This window comes from Mustela erminea, chromosome 7 (genome assembly GCF_009829155.1).
Source record: "Mustela erminea isolate mMusErm1 chromosome 7, mMusErm1.Pri, whole genome shotgun sequence".
Lineage (NCBI taxonomy): Eukaryota > Metazoa > Chordata > Mammalia > Carnivora > Mustelidae > Mustela > Mustela erminea.
The window spans coordinates 23,641,255-23,661,597 of NC_045620.1; the positions used below are offsets into that span (position 1 = coordinate 23,641,255).

The 20,343-nt window shown below is 39.4% G+C and overlaps 1 protein-coding gene across 8 annotated transcripts in view; it reads left to right on the plus strand.

Annotated features, from left to right (window-relative positions):
- The window catches only part of NCOA6 (nuclear receptor coactivator 6), a 106,541-nt gene that overhangs the window by 57,180 nt on the left and 29,018 nt on the right, over positions 1–20,343 (plus strand). For 5 of the 8 annotated variants that reach the window (XM_032350887.1, XM_032350891.1, XM_032350895.1 and 2 more), the window contains 5 exons: positions 230–385; positions 6,957–7,079; positions 13,603–13,731; positions 14,416–15,300; positions 17,333–17,479. In XM_032350887.1, the coding sequence (XP_032206778.1) occupies positions 230–385; positions 6,957–7,079; positions 13,603–13,731; positions 14,416–15,300; positions 17,333–17,479 (1,440 nt within the window). The remainder of the gene's footprint in view (positions 1–229; positions 386–6,956; positions 7,080–13,602; positions 13,732–14,415; positions 15,301–17,332; positions 17,480–20,343) is intronic. The other 3 variants (XM_032350894.1, XM_032350892.1, XM_032350893.1) reach the window with 3 other exon arrangements.

Here is a 20,343-nt window from a genome sequence, read left to right on the forward strand (position 1 = left end):
TTTCAAAAAGGTTAAATAATTTGTTCATAACCACCCAGGTGCTAAGTGGTAAAGCTGGGATTAGATTTGAAATCTAGCTAATGCCAGAGACTAAGCTCTCACAGCTACTCCAAGCCAGTGCTCTGTCTTGTTCTTTTTTTTTGGTTGGTTTGTCGTATGTGGTGTGTGTTTGTCCCATTTCTGGTGGCGAAAAGACTACTAATATTATTCGCTTTCTTTCATGACCAAGAATCCAGCAAGCTAAAGGTACAGAAGGTGGAGCCCTGGAACAGTGTACGAGTGACATTCAACATCCCCCGGGAAGCAGCGGAGCGGCTCCGGATGCTGGCTCAGAGCAACAACCAGCAGCTTCGGGATCTGGGGATTCTCTCCGTCCAGATTGAAGGTGCCCTTCTGGACCCAAATCATAACAACAGCATAACGTAGCATGATTTTCTGTGCTGCCTTGTTGGTTCCTCTCATGTTTCAGAATGCCAAGTAACTAATGTAACCTGCACTTCACATCGCAACACCTTAGGATAAAGAGAAATTGATGCTTTGTCTGGGTCCTGATGCTTCAGCATCCACAGCCTCAGACTCCATTCCCTTGTCCGATTTTGTCTGTCGGTCCATCAAATTAGGATTTTACTGGCACCCTGACCAGTAACTGATTTGTCTTTTAAAGAATATCTAATTTCATTTGCTTCCTTCTACCAAATAAGCTTTAGTATTTATTTCTTTATTCATCTAACAGAGATTAGGAGGATTTGAATGGTCCTTTTGTAGCAGTATTCATTTTTCAAATATTTTGCCAGAGTGGTCTTTTCAAAATGAAAATATGCTGCACACACATACACACACAGCCACCCCACCCCCTCTATGGCTTGCTCTTGTTTACAGAATGAGGACTACATGCACACACCGGCGCACACACACACACCCACACACACCCACGCACGAACCCCACCCCCACTATGGCTTGCTGCTGTTTACAGAATGAGGACTAAACTTACCATGAGTGATCTCATGGCCTTGTGTGGTCTGACCTCTACCCTTCTTATCCAGTCTTAACTCATACAACTCTCCTCCTTGCTGTCTGTTCATGCCTCTGCAGCTTTCTTCTGGTTCCTTGAAAATGCATTTCTTCCTCCTGCCGCAGGCCCTTTGCATTTATGTTTTCTCCATATGGAATGTTGTCCCTTACCATTTCCCCTTCCCTTAGTTAACACCTACTCAGCCTTCAAGGGTCAGCTTAAATCTTCTTGAGGATATATTTTCTGAATTCCTTGATGAAGTCAGTGTCCTTTATGTGCTCTCACAAAAGTCTGTTTTTTTCTTTTAGATCATTTATGTAATGCTTTCATCAGAACAATTATTTGACTGTTGTTTTATTCTCCCCTAGACTGCAAGCTCCAGTAGGGCAGAGACCATGTCTGATTTTGTTCATTGTTGTAGCTCTGCTTGCCTGGAACATGTTAGGTTCCTTAGTAAACAGATGTTGAATGAAAACAAGGGAAGCACACACAGAATAGCACCACTTTGCTTGAGCACTTGGCATACCATGATCAGTATAATATGGTCCTTGCTGTTATGAACTCAGAAGAAGCTCCTGACCTTGGTGAGGGAGACAGACCGTGAGAGATACAAGTACCAGGTATGGGAGAACACAGAGGAGGTTAGAAAGGATTATGTGTATTTTGAAAAATGGGGTAAATCCCATCATTTGATAAACAAGGGAATAGTGGTTTAAAGAACAATCAGTCTATTGTGAAAAATGTTGGATTATTTAAAAGGACCCAAGAAAGTAAAATTAATCCATGGCAATCTAAAGGATATAGGATGAACTTAGTAAAGCAATTTTTGACTACAATAAAACTATAGAGGCTGCTTATGTTTTATGGAACACGTAGTTGTTTCTTAAAAACTCTAATTTTTTTAAAAGATTTTATTTATTTATTTGACAGAGAGATAGAGATTACAAGTAAGCAGACAAGGGAGCCGGAGAAGCAGGCTCCCTGCTGAGCAAGGAGCCTGATGTGTTGCTCAATCCCAGGACCCTGAAACTGATCTGAGCCAAAGGCAGAGGCTTAACCCACTGGGCCACCCAGGCATTCCCTAACTTTTTTTTTTTAGAATTTATTTATTTAGAGGTACCTGGGTTGCTCAGTCAGTTAAGCATCTGCCTTACTCAGAGAGCTCCCTCTGCCTGCTGCTCCCTCTGTTTGTGCTTGTGTGCTCTCTCTCTCTCTGTCAAATAAATAAAATCTTAAAAAAAAAAAAAAGAATTTATTTGAGAGAGAGAGAGCATGGGGGAGGGAAGGCGGGTAGGAGAAGCAGAGGGAGAAGCAGACTCCCCACTGAGCAGGCGAGCTCCATGCAGGGCTCAATCCCAGCACCCTGGGATCATGACCTGAGCTGAAGGCAGATGCTTAACTGACTGAGCCACCCAGGTGCCCCAAAACTCTAAATGTTTTATAGTCTCTGTTACCTATTTATGTGAGTTAAAAGGGCTTTGGGACTTTATGTTGTAGTGTTTTCTAATGGAGAAAGGAAACACCAGTTTCTTCTTTTAATCAGAGCTATTTCCTGTGAGTTCTTTTTAGAAGGATAAGGGGCTGCCCTTTATTGTTATAGCCATAAATTAAAGCATAAATACCATCAAGGAAGTAAAATAGATAATGTGTTTCAAGAAATTATGAAATTCATATATGGCAATGATTATCACATTACAGAAGAGAGTTCTTTAACTTTTAGGATACACATGTGTATCCCAGGTGATCTCCTTTTCTCCATACTCCCTCCGAATTTAGGCAGGATTGAAAGGGGTGGCAGCAGCTTTGCCTATGTGAAACTGGTAACAAGCTGATGTCTTAGTACATCGTAAGAGGAGATGTTGCCACTGTCATGGTGTCTGCTGCAGGGGTTCAGGGACAGGTTGTTCCCCAACAGCCTATTTTCCATTGAAGAATACTCTCTGTACCCTTCTTTCTTGAGTTTTGGCCAGGGAGTTGGGAAGACATCATTTTTAAGGACATTTTGTGATGCCTCTAATTCATTCATGGTGATTTAAAGCAGAGTCTGCAAACTTTTTCTGAATAAATTTTTTTGACTTTGTGGGCCCTAAGATCTCTGTCACAACAATTCCAGTCTGGTTGTGGTGCAACACAGCCATAAGCATATGTAAGTGAATAAACATGGATGTGTTCTGGTAACACTTTATTTAATTATACAGGCAGCAGGCTGGGTTGGGCTCATAGGCCATGGTTTGCTGACCCCTAATCAGCGAGCTTGGGAGCCTGCAGTGAACTTCACATGTGTTTCTTTGATATCAGTTAGCTTATATGCAGTTGGCAAATAGGGGAATGATAGCACTAGAATGTGCAAATTCTGTCTATTCATATAAAGAAGGTAAGGGAAGCTGAAATAGTGGAAACAGGATGATTATCAGGAAGAAAACAACAGACAAGCTTAGCTGCTGCATAGGTGGGAGTCCTTTCAGCTCCATTTTAAGATAATTAAGAATCAGAATTGACACTCAGATACCTTTCTTCAGAGGTGCACCCCCAGACTAGCATGGCTCTTGGCTTGTGACAAGTTTCACGTCCTCCTTGGCCTGCTTTAATGGCAGCCCCACTGGCTCTGAGCTCTTTTGCTTCTGCATTATCTCAGCACCTGTGACCAGGCATTGCCACTCTAAATGTTTCTTTTCTTTCTTTTCTTTTTTTTTTTTTTTAAAGATTTATTTATTTATTTATTTATTTATTTATTTATTTGACAGAGATCACAAATAGGCAGAGAGGCAGGCAGAGAGAGAGGAGGAAGCAGGCTCCCCGCGGAGCAGAGAGCCCGATGGTGGGACTTGATCCCAGGACCCTGGGACCATGACCTGAGCAGAAGGCAGAGGCGTTAACCCACTGAGCCACCCAGGCACCCCTGTAAATGTTTCTGGATATGTTGTCTCCACCAGTTACTGTTTTTATTAGAAAAGCCACATAGGTTTTGAGTTTGTTCCAACAACACTGTTTTTTTCCTGTAAAATCTGTAATTTTCAGTGTGAGATTTTAGGAATGTGGGATTTTCCAGCAATGCATTCATCGTATAGAAAAATGCATGTAATTCTTTGTAAAGTTATGAGATGACAACTCATAATATATTCAATAAATAGCTAATGAGTATCAGACACTGTTCTGTGTCTTAAGGATATAATTAGGGTCACCATACAATTTATCATCTCAATTGACACTTTTGAGAGTAAAAAGGGTGCTATTAATAATTCTCCTCGAACAACGGGTATAAAGGAACTAGGGCAGATTTATGGTTACTTTTATATGGGGATGGGAAAAACGGACAAGAAATCAAGTGAATGAGTAAGTAATTACATGGATGTGCTCTGAAGAAATAATAAGATGTTCTGATAAGGGTGACCTACCCTTGGATAAGACAATTGGAGAAGGTCTTTAGGGGCCTGCGACACTTAATTATATTTACATGAAAATTGAGAAGTTGGCTTATGTGAAGACAGCAGGAGAACTGTTGTAAGCAGAGGGAACAACATATACAAAGGCCCTGAGGTGAGAAGCAGCTTAATTTGCTGTGCCTAAGAAACTAAAAAAAAAATAAAGAAACTAAAAAAAGGTCACTGAGGCTGAATCCTTATTATTGAAGGAGAAAATAGTGTAGTTGAGATTAGAGAGGTAGGCAAGAGCCGCATCTGGGCTGTTAAATATGTCAGCTGTCAGCCATATGTGGCTGTTGAGCACTGGATGTGTGGCTAGTTCAAACTGACATGTGCTATAAGTAAAATACATAGTGAATTTTGAAGACTTAGCACTCCCAGAAAAGAACGTAAAATATTTCATTAGCTTTTTGTATTAGTTACATGTTGAAATAATAGATGTACTGAGTTAAATAAAATATATTATAATTAATTTCACCTGTGTTTCTTAACCTTTTTACTGCGGCTTCTAGAAAATTTAAAATTATATGTGTGGCTCATATTGTATTTCTGTTGAACAGCACTGGACTAGGTAGATCATTTAAGGCCTTTATATCCTGTGTGGAGGGGTTTGGCTTTAATTTTTACAACAGCAGGAAGGAATGGAGCAATTTGAAGCAGAGAACTGACATGATCTGATGTCCATTTCAAGAAGAATACTCTTTTGGGGCGCCTGGGTGGCTCAGTGGGTTAGGCCTCTACCTTCAGCTCAGGTCATGATCTCAGGGTCCTGGGATCGAGTCCTGCATTGGGCTCTCTGCTCGGCAGGGAGCCTGCTTCCTCCTCTCTCTCTCTCTGCTTGCCTCTCTGCCTACTTGTGATCTCTCTCTGTCAAATAAATAAAATCTTAAAAAGAAAAGAATAATACTCTTTCTGCTTACAGTGTCTTAGCAAGTTTGGTATATTAATAGTTCCTTCCATTTGTTGGAAACCGCCAAGATCTGTAATCTCTTTTTCTTTCATTCCTGTCTCCTATAGGCAATTTAGAGTATCGTATAGCCCCTGGAAATTGGTCCCTTAGTAGGATGCTTGTGTCCTATGTCCAATCTACCTGTCTATTGAATATAAATACCCAATACAAAATGGTGACTTTATCAGTGACAAGACAGAGGAAGCTACTGTGTCCTCATTAGTTTCCTGCTTTATCATCTGGCTCAACTAGGACCCCACACAGTATGGAATGATGCTGGAAAGATACCCATCAGTGCAATGCCTTAGCCACCGGCTAGCTACACTTCTATCTATCCACAAGGTGGTGCTGTCATCCAGAGTAACAATAGTCAAAATTTTTGGATTAAGTGCAGGAAGTATCCTGAAATTTCTTTTTATCACTAAACCAAGTAAAATTTATGTTATCTCTAAGTTTAGAGTTACTCTAATTAATTGGAACAGTTATATTGATGTTACCTACCGGGATATTATGAAGTTCAAATGAGATAAAATCTTGTAAGCATTAAAAACTCTACAGGCATGCCTGGGTGGTCCGTCATTTAAAAGTCTGCCTTCAGCTCAGGTCATGATCAGGCTCCCTGATCATCATCAGGGAGTCTGCTTCTCCCTCTTCCTTCTACTACCCCAAGGTCCCCCACCCCTGGCAGTTGTGTGCTCTTTCTCTCTCTTTCACTTTCTCCCAAATAAATAAATAAAATCTTGAGAAAATAAAAATAGGGTCACCTGGGTGGCTCAGTCAATTAAGCATCTGCCTTCGACTCAGGTCATGATCTCAGGGTCCTGGGATCAAGTCCCACATCAGCCTCCCTGCTCAGCAGAGAGTCTGTCTGCTCTTCCTCTCACTCTGCAGCTCTCCCTGCTTGTGCTCTCTTACTCTCTTTCTCTCTCTGTGTCAAATAGATAAATAAACTCTTTAAAAAAATAATAAAAATTAAAACTCTATACAAATGTTTGTCTTACACTCATTAGATGCTGTAAGAGTTTCAATCTATCTACTCTTCATTGTATTACCATCTCTAATGGATATCTCTTTATATTACAGTTTTTGAAAGGGAAATGGTATTTTGCTCACAAATACTACAGTGTCCCTGTACCATCTGTACTATCATATGTTCTTTATCCATTTAACCTACTTCTGTCTCTACCTTCTGATTGTAAATTCCTGAAAGGTAATCTAGGATTTTGAGAATTTTTGAGAACATTTTCTTCCTTCTCACACATAGACACACATGCACACTTGCACATACTGTGAGCTAGTTGAAAATACACATTCAGAGTTACAAGCTGTCTCCTGACACCATACATCGTTAGTGATTGCCCATCTGCTGTAATGTAAGGACTGATTATGTTCTCTGTGTGCGTCCTGTAAGTAAACCTGCTCAGGTGAAGTTGAAGGAAGATCTGTATCGTATTGCACTTACCCTTTCTCTGAAGGTAAACTTACATAATTCTTCAAAAACACAGAAAACTGAAGTCTTGTATATTTGCATCTTATCCTGATGGTTTCCTTTTTGTAACCTGTCATTTTCAGGGGAAGGTGCTATCAACCTAGCTTTGGCTCAGAACCGAAGCCAAGATGTGAGAATGAATGGACCCATGGGAGCAGGAAATCCCGTTAGGATGGAGGCTGCATTTCCCATGGCAGGTGGTCCAGGTGAGATCTCCCACTCAATTATATGACATTTTACTGGTTTGCTTTTTTCCCTTTATTTGCTAATGTATGATCATTTGGGTCCTGCAAAATAGATGGGGGTTTCTCATACATCTCTGTTTTCTGGTTTAGGAAAGCAAGATTTAAATCACTCTTAGGAGGGTAGAGTCAGAGCATGGCCTCATGCTTAAAGGTAGAGAGATGAGCACTGAGCTGTGCAGCAACTTTTATTGTGTTCCTTTTGTAGGACATGACCTCTGCTTAGTGTTGGAGATAGAAATGAATAAAATATTTTCTGCCCTCAGAAGTTTATAGCATAGTGGAGAATGTAGCTTTTCATCTCCCACTTTCTCTGAGGCTGAGAATCTGTGAGCTGAGTTCTTGTGTGCTTACGTGGAATCTGAAGAAATATGTGGAAAAATATGTGTTTTTAGGTACTTAGAATTTGAGAGGGCTATAAATTATTTGCTAACTTTTCCAGTAAACTGAAATTTCTTCTTTAGAGATTGAACTCAATAGTCTGTGAATCACAAAATATTAGAATTGAGTTGGTTCTTGGGGCACCTGGGTGGTTCAGTCAGTTAAGCATCTGACTCTTGATTTTAGCTCAGGTCATGATCTCAAGGTTGGGAGATCAAACACCGTGCATCGGGCTCTGCATTGGGAATGGAGTCTGCTTGGAATTCTCTCTGCCTCTGCCCTCCACTCCCAAAAGAGAAAAGGAATTGAGTTGGCTCTCATTTATTTTATTTTTTATTTTTTTGGTGAGTCCCAAGCTTTATTTTTTTAAAAAAATTTTTACTAATTTTTCAAGTTCAGTTAATTAAAATATAATGTATTACTAGTTTTGGAGGTAGAGATCAGTGATTCATCAGTCTTATATAATACCCAGTGCTTGTTATTTCATGTGCCCTCTTTACTGTCCATCACCCAGTTACCTCCTCCCCTCCAGCAACCTTTCTATCCCCCTCCCCTCCAGTAATCCTCAATTTGTTTCTTATGATTAAGAATCTCTTATGGTTTGTCTACCTCTCTAATTTCGTCATTATTTTTCCCTTTCTTACCCTATGACCCTCTTTTTTGTTTCTTAAATTCCACATATGAGTGATATCATATAATATTTGTCTTTCTCTGACTGACTTATTTTGGTTAGCATAATACCCTCTAGTTCCATCCATGTTTTTGCAAATGGCAAGATTTCATTTTTTGATGGCTGAATAGTATTCCACTGTATATATAACACCACATCTTCTTTATCCATTCATCTGTCAGTGGGCTCTTTCCATAGTTTTACTTTCATGAACTTTGCTGCTATAGACATTGGGGCATTTTGGTAGTTTATACATCTCTAGGAATGCATCCATTTCTTCCAGATTGCCTAATTTGTTGGCAAACAGTTGCTTATAATATGTTTATATAATTGTTTGTAATTCTTCAGTGTTGGTTATGATTTGTCCTCTTCTACTCATTTTATTTATTTGGGTCCTTTCTCTTTTCCTTTTGATAAATCTGGCCAGGAGTTTATCAATCTTATTAATTCTTTCAGATAACCAGCTCCTAGTACTGCCTCTTGTTCTCTTTTTTGAGGTGAGTTTTTCTGTCTTGTCATTCTTGCAGAAAGTGGTTGCTTTTCTATTTGTAGAGTTGTAGCTATCCTTTTCTTAAATCTCCAGTTGAGTTCACAAGTGTACAGAATGATTTGACAGCTATCTAGCTGAATTCCTGGGACCAAACAAAACTAAGGTCACCTTCTCCTCCCCCATCTTGGATTCTCAGTCCCAAACTTTAAATCTCCCATAGGACTTGCTATTCCCTCCCTTTCCACCTCTTGAGCTGGCTCTCATTTAAAGCTGAGGGAACTTCAGGGGTGCCTGGGTGGCTCAGTCGGTTAAGCATGACCTTCAGCTCACATCATGATCCCAGGGTCCTGGGATGGAACCCTGTGTTGAGCTCCCTGCTCAGCGGGGAGTCTGCCCCTCCCCCATGCATGCACATGCTCTCTCACTTTTTTCTCTTGAATAAATAAATCTTTAAAAAAAAAAAAAAAAAGCTGAGGAAACTCTGGAGCTCACAGAAAGGAAGCAGTTTGCCCAGGGTCAAGTAGCAGTGGCCTAGTATCACAGACCTAACACTGAGTCCAATATTCTTTCCACTGTAGTAGTGGCTTTCAAACTTTTTCTGCTGCAGGACCTTCTATTCAACTAAACCAGAAAAGCACAGCCACTCTGGTTGAAGCATAGTAACCTCCTGAAACTATACCCAGTCATTCACCTCCCCTCGTACCAGATAGCTCTTGAAGAAATGCAGAAGAATGGAGAGCATCGATTTATAAAGCCATTGTTCTGAACTGTAGCTAAAGACTTGGCTGTCGAAAATTGAAACTATAAGTCTTATCCTAATAGTACCATTTTCTGGTTACTTCAAGCTAATCGCTGTACCTCTCCAAGCAGCAGTTCTTCACCTAAACAAGTGAGATAATAATGCCTTCAGTCTTTTGAGCTCATGCTTGAAGGTGGATCAGCCCTGAGCCCTGAAGCTGATGTTTGCAGAGTTCCTATTATATGTCAGGACCTGTGCAATCGGGCTGTTATGGAATGCCACATAGAAGATGTACACTACCAGCTTGGTATCTATAGTAGAGGGTCGGTAGTTAGAGTTCTCCACTGAAGTCTGAGCATTTGGTATTGTGGTAGCTTGATGAGAGACAATGATGCTATTGCTAGTGCTAAAGAACCAGAGTGGGAAGAGTCTGGCCAAGTTGCATATAGTTAGTGAAAGAATAGCTCTAGGATTAGGAGGACCAATAGAGAGAATGGCTGAAATTTTTCCAAAATTGGTGAAAGATGTGAATCCTCAGAAATCCTGAGAAGGTAAATAAAAATAAATCCATGTTTAACACAAAATTGTAAGGGTGTAGAGCATGAAAAAAGCAGAGAGAATGTTAAAAGCAACTCAAAAGACCAATTTTTTACAAACAAAAAGCTATCAGATCACAGCTGATTTCTCAGCAGCAACACTGAAAACCAGGAAATGTTGGAACAGTATTTTCAAAGTGATGAGAGAATAATTGACAGCCTAGAATATTAAGCCTACCTATACTATAAAGAGTATTATAAAATAAAGACATTTTTGAAGACACTGAATGAAGGTACCATTAACAGACTCTTGCTAAATGAACTGCTCAAGAATCTACTTCAGGAAGAAGAAAATTGAACCTAAGATGGAAGAAATAAGATCTAAGAAGGAGTGGTGAGCTAAATGGTAAACATTGGGTAAATCTAATAAGTATTGACTCATTTAGCAATAATGATCACATGTTTAGACTTTTTAAGTCAAGTGTGTCTGTTGACAAAAGATATTAAAATAATAGAGGGGTGCCTGGGTGGCTTAGTCAGTTAAGTGTCTGCATTTGGCTCAGGTCGTGATCTTGGGGTCCTGGGATCAAGCCCCATATCACATCACATAGGGCTCCCTGCTCAGTGGGGTGTCTGCTTCTCCCTCTGCCCCTCCCCCTGCTGGTGTGTGCTCACATGCACTGTCTCAAATAAAATAGCTAAAAATAAAAATAAAATAATAGAAATAAAGTGTATAACTTCTAAGTTAGTAGTAGAGGGGTAGAAAGGAAGGGTATGTTGGAAAAAAATCCAATAATATTCAGGCAAATTAGGAAAACAGCATAGAAAAAAATAGGAAAACACTGTAGAAAAAGAAAGAGTAAAAAGCAGAGGTATCAAAAAAAAAAAGAAGGGAAATCAAAATATATCAGCAATTAATAATAAAGGTAAATATATTGTGAACACTGATAAAGAGACAGCGATTAATCAGATTGAATAATCTCAGATCTAGTTACGTGCTCCTACAGGAAGCACATAAAACATGAGGATTTGATTCATAGTTAAAAGAATGGAATAAGGGGCGCCTGGGTGGCTCAGTGGGTTAATCCGCTGCCTTTGGCTCGGGTCATGATCTCAGGGTCCTGGGATTGAGTCCCGCATCGCATCGGGCTCTCTGCTCAGCAGGGAGCCTGCTTCCCTCTCTCTCTCTCTGCCTGCTTCTCTATCTACTTGTGATTTCTCTCTGTCAAATAAATAAATAAAATCTTTAAAAAAAAAAAAAGAATGGAATAAAAGATAATCCAGGTGAATATTAACCAAGAAAAGGGGCATAAGGGTATTTTTATCAGATAAAACAGCAAGATAAAAAGCATTACTGAGGATAAATAGGGCCACTTTATGATGTAAAAGGAAATGATCAGGAAGACAGCTAAACTTTTATTACAAACTAATTATTAATTACTTAATAATCTAGTCTCAAAATATGTGAGGCAAAAGTGGACTGGATTGTATGGGGATATCACACCTTGGGGGGATATTAACACACCTATGTTATTAATTGATGTATTGAGCTGATTTTGGAAATTAATAAGGATAATGCTTGAATAACCTAAGTAGAGTAGATTGATATAATGGAGGAGATACATAGAAACCATGCACTAATAATTCAAAAATTCTTAGTCTTTTCAAGCATAAATGGAATATTTATACAAATTGACTGTATTTTGCTAAAATCAAGTTTCAGTAAATACTAGATATTGGTATCACACAGATCATGTTCTCTGACCACAGTACAATTAAGTCATTGGCAAAAACAAAAAAACAGCTAACCAAAAATACACCGTGTTTTTGGAAAATTTAAAATACATTCTGAATATCCCTGGTTTTTTCAAAGCAACCATGATAGACAGCAAAAAATGTCGAAAATGGAATATTGAAAATAGTATGTATCAAAATTTGTGAGATGTAGCCAATACGGCACGTGGAAGAAAATTTAAGCCCTCAGAAAACTGTGTCAGAGGAGAACATGGATTGAAAATTAAGTTAATTAAGTGTCTGGCCTAAAAATTGGGAAGAAGAATAGCAGAGTAATAATAATTTAGGAGGAAGGAAATAATTAAGATAAGAGCAGAGATAAGTAAAGTATTAAAAACAAAACAAAACAAAATGGAACAAAGTAGGAAAGCCAAAGATGTTTCTTTGAAAAAAAAAAAAACAATTAAAACTGATGAACATGGTGAAAAAAAGAGAAGGAAGGCATAAGCAATGTAAAGAAGGAGAAAAGTGTGTACTTCAAAAGGGTAGATTTTATAATATATGTATTATATTTTTTAAAATGGGAAAAGTTGTAAATAACTTCATGCTGATAAATTTTAAAGCATCAGCAAATTAACAATTTTCTTGAAAATATAATTTAACCAAAACTGATGTAAGGAAACTTAAAATAATAGAGGGGTGCCTGGGTGGCTCAGTCAGTTAAGTGTCTGCATTTGGCTCAGTCGTGATCTTGGGGTCCTAGGATCAAGCACCATATCACATCACAAAGGGCTCCATGCTCAGTGGGGTGTCTGCTTCTCCCTCTGCCCCCACCCCTGCTGTTACAAAAACCTGTAACTACTTAAGAAATTGAAATAATTAAAAATTTGTCTCCCTATAAATCAATTAGTATAACTCACAGGCCCAGATAGTTTTATAGGTGAGTTTACTAAACAACTAAAGAATAGATACAGATTAATTCTTCCAGAGCATAGACAAAGAAGAAAGATGCTCTCCAGCTATTTTTTGAAGTTATTTTAATCTTGATGCCAAAAATCAAAGAGACATGAAGAGATGATCATGTATTTTCACTTATTAATATGGATGCTAAATCCCAAGAGGTCTAATAGTATGGAAGTTAGAAGGATATGGAACAAGAGTAGTTCTCAGACTGCCAGTTGGAACATAAATTCACATAATCGCTTTTTTTCCCACTTTTTTTAAAGTTTATTTATTTAAAAAAAACTCTGCACCCACCCCATGGAGCTTGAACTCACAACCCGAGATCTGGAGTCTCACACTCTTCCCACTGAGCCAGCCAGGCATCCCTGGTGTAACCATTTTTGAGAGCAGTTTGCCAATATCTAGTAAAATAGAAGATGCTTTATACTTAAAACCTAGGAATTTGGAGTATATAGTCTGAAGACATGTCCACAAGAATACATGACACTGCAGAATTGTAAGAATGAAAATTGGGGTGGGGGAGGGAGAACCTTAACTGTTCATTAGCAGAATGAATGTATGGGTTCCATAAAATGGATCACTGTTATAGCAGTCAAGATGGATGGATCTCAGAACGTAATATTAAGGGGAAAAGGAAACTGAAGAAGACAGAGTATGATGCCACTTATACAGAGATTAAAAGTGTACAAAAAATGCTGTGCAGTTTACCTACATATGTAATAAAGATAAACATGCATGGAACTATTAATCCCAATTAAAAGGTAAGAGAGAGGGAATAGAATGAGATTGGGAGGAGGTAGGGGGCTTCTGCTGTATCTACTTACATATCTGAAGGGAATGGGGGAGATTTTAACAAAGTAGATGATGGGTACAGAAATTTTCTGTATCTTTTTACATTCTTGAAATATTTTATTTAAAAACAAACGTTGTACCAATTCCAGTACTCTATTCTAGGGATTTTCTTTTTCCTTCAGGATTAATAAGGATGACGAGCCCTGCCACTGTTATGATCCCACAGAATGTAAATGTGTCATCTTCCATGATGGCACCAGGCCCCAATTCAGAGCTGCAGCCCAGGACTCCTCGCCCTGCTTCTCAGTCAGGTAATGACCTCCAGTCTTTGTGGTTTGAAGAGGCTGGAACTCTTTGCAGATATCATTACAAAATTCAGCTATCTTAGATATCAAGTTCTTAACTGCCCAACTTAAATGCCACCTTCTTTATGAAAGCTCCACTGTCTTCAAGCTAAAAGTCATCATTTCCTCTAAAAATTTCTCATTCTCTTATCAATTATAACCCAACATTCCTAAAAATGCAATCCTTCAGCTACATAGTCCTGCAGGATACTTTATGGCAGAGAATTCTGTAATAAATTTCGTAAATGCTTCATGCTTTATCCTTCCTCTTAGAGATTCACAGTTAACCTCTTGGAGACGCTAAAAGTCCTGCAGTGAAGAAGCCCTTCTAAGCCGGTTAGGTTCAATTGTTCCCCAAACCTAACTGACTATATTTTATTTTGTTTTCTTGTAACGCTAATGACTGAAGAAGTTCCCCCAGGATATGCTTTGGAAAATACTGCTCTCCACATTTTATTTTTGGCTCTTTTACCCACTTTTGAACCATAAGCTCTTTCTAGACAATACTTACCTTTCCGTCACCTTGTTATGTTGCTTTGCATATAGAAGATGCTCACAAGCATCTCATTGAAGGAACCAGGAGATTTACTACTGCTGTAGGATCTAGGTTGCAGTAATTTAATTATTGCTTTGTTAACTGTCTTTAAACAGATGCAATGGATCCACTCCTCTCTGGGCTCCATATACAGCCACAGAATCACCCCTCAGGATCTTTAGCTCCCCCGCACCACCCAATGCAGCCTGTCCCTGTGAACAGACAAATGAACCCAGCTAATTTTCCCCAGCTGCAGCAGCAGCAGCAGCAGCAGCAGCAACAGCAGCAGCAGCAACAGCAGCAACAGCAGCAGCAGCAGCAGCAGCAGCTACAGGCAAGACCCCCACAGCAACATCAGCAGCAACAGCCACAGGGAATTCGACCCCAGTTTACTGCCCCAACTCAGGTGCCTGTTCCTCCAGGCTGGAACCAGCTGCCTTCTGGAGCCCTTCAGCCTCCTCCAGCCCAGGGTTCTCTGGGCACAATGACTGCAAGCCAAGGGTGGAAGAAGTCTCCCTTGCCTGGCCCAATGCAACAGCAACTCCAGGCAAGACCATCCTTAGCCACGGTACAGACACCTTCCCACCCTCCCCCTCCATATCCCTTTGGCAGCCAGCAGGCCTCACAAGCCCATACAAACTTTCCTCAAATGAGCAACCCAGGCCAGTTCACAGCTCCTCAGATGAAGAGCTTGCAGGGAGGGCCCTCCAGGGTCCCAACCCCCCTGCAGCAGCCCCACCTCACCAACAAGTCTCCTGCCTCCTCACCCTCCTCCTTCCAGCAGGGATCCCCTGCATCCTCCCCAACGGTTAACCAAACTCAGCAGCAGATGGGACCAAGGCCACCTCAAAATAACCCACTTCCCCAGGGATTTCAGCAGCCTGTCAGCTCTCCCGGTCGGAATCCTATGGTTCAACAGGGAAATGTGCCACCTAACTTCATGGTGATGCAGCAGCAACCACCAAACCAGGGGCCACAGAGTTTACATCCAGGCCTAGGAGGTGAGGAACACTGAAGCTATTTGTGTTGGTAAATTTACTGGAGATAGATCTTAATAGAACTTCAATCTTTAGAGTTAATGGAGGGAGGATGTAATTTTTTGGCTTTGTGGATGTAGTGGTGACACTTAATATAACTTAGTTAACTTGATACATTATGCAGCATCTTACTGGTTACATTTAAGCTAGCCCTCTGGATAAAAATGCAGGTAAAATTCAATATAGAGATTTCCATTTTGTTTTTCAAATTATTTTTGCTTGATCTTGGACTAATAAATTAAGATGTCCAGAAGAAACATGCATTGTATTAACTTAAACTTCTCAGCTGTTGGAAAAAAAAGTAAGAGTATGCAGTAGAGCAAAAATGAAAAAATAAATACAGGGTCTTTTGGGGAAAAGTCCCTTCAAGTTTCCAATTTTGATAATCTTAGTAAAGTAGTAAGCATGGTATTTGTTAAATTTGATTAAAGTGTTAAAGGGGAATAAGTTCAGAAATCATTGACTTTTATAATTTTATAATGCCAATGCCTGCTCCTTAGAGAGGGAGTTCCACCAGTTATACCTAAAGGAGATTTATTTATTTATTTTGTAAGGTGCCTCTTGTATGAAGAAAAAGCAATGGAGCTTAATGTGTGAGAGGTAAAACGATTACAGTAAAACTTATCCATCTCCATGTTTATTATTTATTCTTATTAATCATTGATCTAGTGCACATGAATGTGCTTGGAGCTTTTCAGTAAGGTATAGAGAGTATCAGTAATACTGTCATCTGATAAACATGTCCCCACCAAAAGACACCCATTGCCTACCCAGAAAAAACCCCTTGCATCTTTAGTGCAACACAGTAAAGGCATGTTCTCATAGTTTCTGGTGAAATTAAGTTGCTCATCAGTCTTTTCACTCTCTTGTAATTAATTTTGCTGACTTGCAGGCTATAATATTTGAATCCTAAGAAGTTTTTAGAAAATGCAAGAATGTTTCAGCTCCACATTCACTGTTCTGGGCATCTAGCCCTGGATCAGTGGAAGCGGGGTAGTCCCTCCTACAAATGTGATTACTGATTTAATTACAGTGGAAGTATGCAAATGGAGGCTTGTCACTGCTAAGGAAAGGACAAGTGCATATTTGTTTACACAGTGTTTTCAGGACATTGAAATTTGGTCCTTAAAAATAAATGGACTAATACAAAATTTTTTAAGTGAGCTTTAGGTCTCGATGCTTTCATAGAGCAGATGATGTGCTCACCTAGGTGATCTGGCCACATCAAGGCCTGTGTTATAAACAATGAGTGGGTTCTGAGATCCTCCTTCTTACAGATCTGTTTTCTGAAATTAAACTTTCCTATAAGAGGAAGTAATATGTTCGTAAGATTCCGTTAGAGCACGGCTTTTGGTACCATAGCTGTCGGAATTACAGCAAACCTTAAAAGGGGAAGGCATGATGATAATTTAATATAGCCTCACTTGGAAGCTTCTATGGATTGTTTCTAATTTCCTGTCTCTTCCCAAGAGATAAGCACAATATTCGGGGAAATTTCCACAAAAGAGATTGTCATCCATTTCCTTCAGTGGAAAAAAAAATCACCTGTCATTAGTATCAGAACCCAGCTCTTTGTTTTATAGCATCTCTGATCAATTTGTTTGAATATGAGAGAATTTAGCATATTCGTTTGGTGCCTATGTTAAAGTATGTAAAGTTTTGGGGTCTGTTGTATTATAGTGAAAAGTGAGCCCTAAACCTTGCTGTGACGTGGCCCTCAGATCACATTTAGGGAGCAGATTGCCATCTCTTCCTTGGCATGTTCTAAGTGTAAATTTTTTAGTATTTCTTTTTCATTTTGACAATGCTCATGTAAGAGATTGTGTTGATTTTTTTAACCATCTTTCCCAACCTTATTATTAAAGATCCTACCAGTGTGACAGAGAAAGCTAAGCCAGTGGAGACTTCATGCAGCTCATCCTTCCTTATTCATTCCACATCTAAGCAAGAGTATAAATTTGCTAGGTAACTGCCTTACTCATTGTTTTCTATTAAGGAATGCCTAAACGCCTCCCACCTGGCTTCTCAGCAGGACAGGCCAATCCGAACTTTATGCAAGGTCAGGTGCCTTCGACCACAGCAACCACCCCTGGGAATTCAGGAGCCCCTCAGCTGCAAGCAAATCAAAATGTCCAGCATGCAGGTTTGTTTTCTGTGCTTTATTCGGCCAGCATTTATTGAGCATTGTATGCTAGATACCGTGATAGGCAATAAGAATATATGGATAAGTATAAATCCTGGCCCTTTCCCTTAATCTCAAACCAAAATTATTCTTAAAGGGCAATAACTGATACGGCAAATGTAGGTACAGTGTCTTGGGAACCTAAAAGCACCTACGGAAAGAAAATGGAACTTGAGGGGCACCTGGGTGGTGCAGTCGGTTAAGCATCTGCCTTTAGCTCAGGTCATGATCCCAGGGTCCTGGGATGGAGTCCCAGGACCAGGGAGCCTGCTGGTCCTTCTCCCTGACTTGTGCTCTTTAGCTTTCTCTCTGTATCTTTCCAATAAATAAATAAAATCTTAAAAAAAAAGAAGAAGAAGAAGAAAAGAAAAATGAAACCTGAGTTTGAGCAGGTATCAGCGGGTTTTTTTCTGTAAAGGACTCCAGGTAGTAAAGATTTTAGTCTTTCCAGATTATATAGTCACTATTGCAACTACTTAACTCTGCTGTCATAGCACAAAAGTAGCCATTAACAATATGACAAATGAGCATGGCAGTGTCCCAAACACTGTTTATTTAGAAACTGGCAGTTGATTTGGCCCATGGGCCATAGTTTTCCAGCTCCCAAGTTAATAAAAGGGCAAAAGACATTTCTGGCAAAGGAAACTATAGGTATAGAAGCACAGAGGCACATGGCATTTTGGAGGAACTGCAACTTTTTAAATCTAACTGTAGTACATATTAGCTTTGTTTATGCAGAATGTTTAAATTCTGGTTTACAAAGTAGTGTTTGAAGGCCAGACTTCAATCAATAATAGATTTAATGCCAACAGTGTATTGTATATAAGTAGTTTTGGAGAGGAAATAGCTAAAAATGGCTAAAAAAAGAATTTGTAATGGCTAAAAAGAATTTGTGTTCTTTTTAGAACACAAGCAGTGTTATATATGCCCAGCTTTTGTGTTCCTGGTTACTTAGTACCACATGACTAATCTTATCCTTTCTCAGTTTGGACTGAGGTAGCATAAATAGTTTCTGTGAAGAACTCCCCAACCCACTTGGAATTAATTTAGTTACGTGGTTCCAACTTTAACTGTAAATCACTAAAGAGCAAGAAAGTTCTAACTTAATTTTTTTTTTTAGAAGTTCAAACTACCTCATAAAGGGTGAGAGAAGTGTAGGCAAACTACTTGACTTGCCCTATCTGCTAATGGCAAAACTGCATTCCTGAGTTATGTGAATTCATGAGTTTTGTAGGAGGTTATAAAACAGTGATAAAATCATTCATAATTCTTTCACCCAGGCCAGCTATTTTGTCTTTTTATGTGGTGCCCTCTACATACACGTATTTTTCCGATTTCCCCATTTATCCTACGCTAGTTCTACTCCTGTCTCTTACCCTACTTTATTTCTCTTATTAGCTTTTACTTCTTCCTGAAAAAATGTTTGTCTCTGTTAGTGTCTCTTGCCAACTCCAAGGAATCAGGGATGAGATTTATCTTGTTACTGATACTACTTTAGCACCAGAAGTATCTTGTACATATTAGGTGCTCAATAAATAAATATTGATCAAATGACTATACACTGGTATTTTCAGTGTGTATGGTATATATAGTGGTCACGGGGTTCAAGTTAAGAGTTTATAAGGCTAGGGGCACTTGGGTGGCTCAGTCAGTTAAACATCTGACTCTTGATTTTGCTTATATTATGGGATTGAGCCCCATGTCCAGCTCCATGCTGGACGTGGAGCCTGCTTGGGATTCTCTCCCTCCCTCCGTACCTACCACCATTCTCTCTCTCTCAAAAATAAAAATGAAACAGAAACATTTTTTAAAAGAGTTTACAAGGCTAGTTTAGAAAATCTTTGGGATTCAGAAAAACTCTAGGTAATGTGAACAAGGTAGAGTTCGTCCCGTGTTTCCCTGGCTGGTGCATGGACTGGTCTCGTAACTTCATATGGCTGCCACTTTCTAGTCCACACTTAAAAGTTACAAAGAAAAGAGAGATAAAATACTCTAGAGGGTTATTCAGTAAAAAGGGGGATATACTGCAGGCAACTATAGGAAGATCCCAAAGACTCAGCAATAAGTAAACACTGCAGCAAGTCAGCTGCAGTGTCCTTGTCTAAATTAGAAATAACCAAGACAACTAGGACATGTCCCATATGATCCATCAGGGACCGCCATAGGGGAGGGTCAGTGAAGTTTTAATATCCCTTGTTAATTGTTCTCTGTCTGCAGCTTCTGGGTTGTCTGTCAGTTGAGTCCCAGCTTCCAGATCAGGATTAAATAATTTTTACCTGGGGCACCTGGGTGGCTAAGTGGGTTAAGCCTCTGTCTTTGGCTCAGGTCATGATCTCAGGGTCCTGGGATCGAGCCCCACATTGGGCTCCCTGCTCGGTGGGAGCCTACTTCTCCTTCTCCTCCCCATTCCTGCTCTGTCAGTCTCTCTCTTTCAAATAAATAAGTAAAATCTTTTAAAAAATAATAATATTACCACATTGGGGCAGAGAAGACCAGTCCTCAGGAGGTATTAAGTGTTCTTTCTTTTCATGTACAGCATCCAGGTACAACACACATAATCTTTGAGAGTCATTAGTTTTCCAAGAAGCATTTTTTAAATATCTTCTCAATATTGTCAAGATTTTTCCAAGAGAATGCATCACATTTGTTGTTTCCTGGACTTCTCTAAAGCAGAGCTTATTTCACTAGCCTACAGTGCTTTTCATTAATTTTTTTTCACCTTAAAGTAGCTACATGTCATTTTTAAATAATGAGAAGCTGCCTTTCTGTTTAATCTGAAAAGAGTAATCTTATCTTTAAGGTAACAAATAGGAGTAAAGAAACAA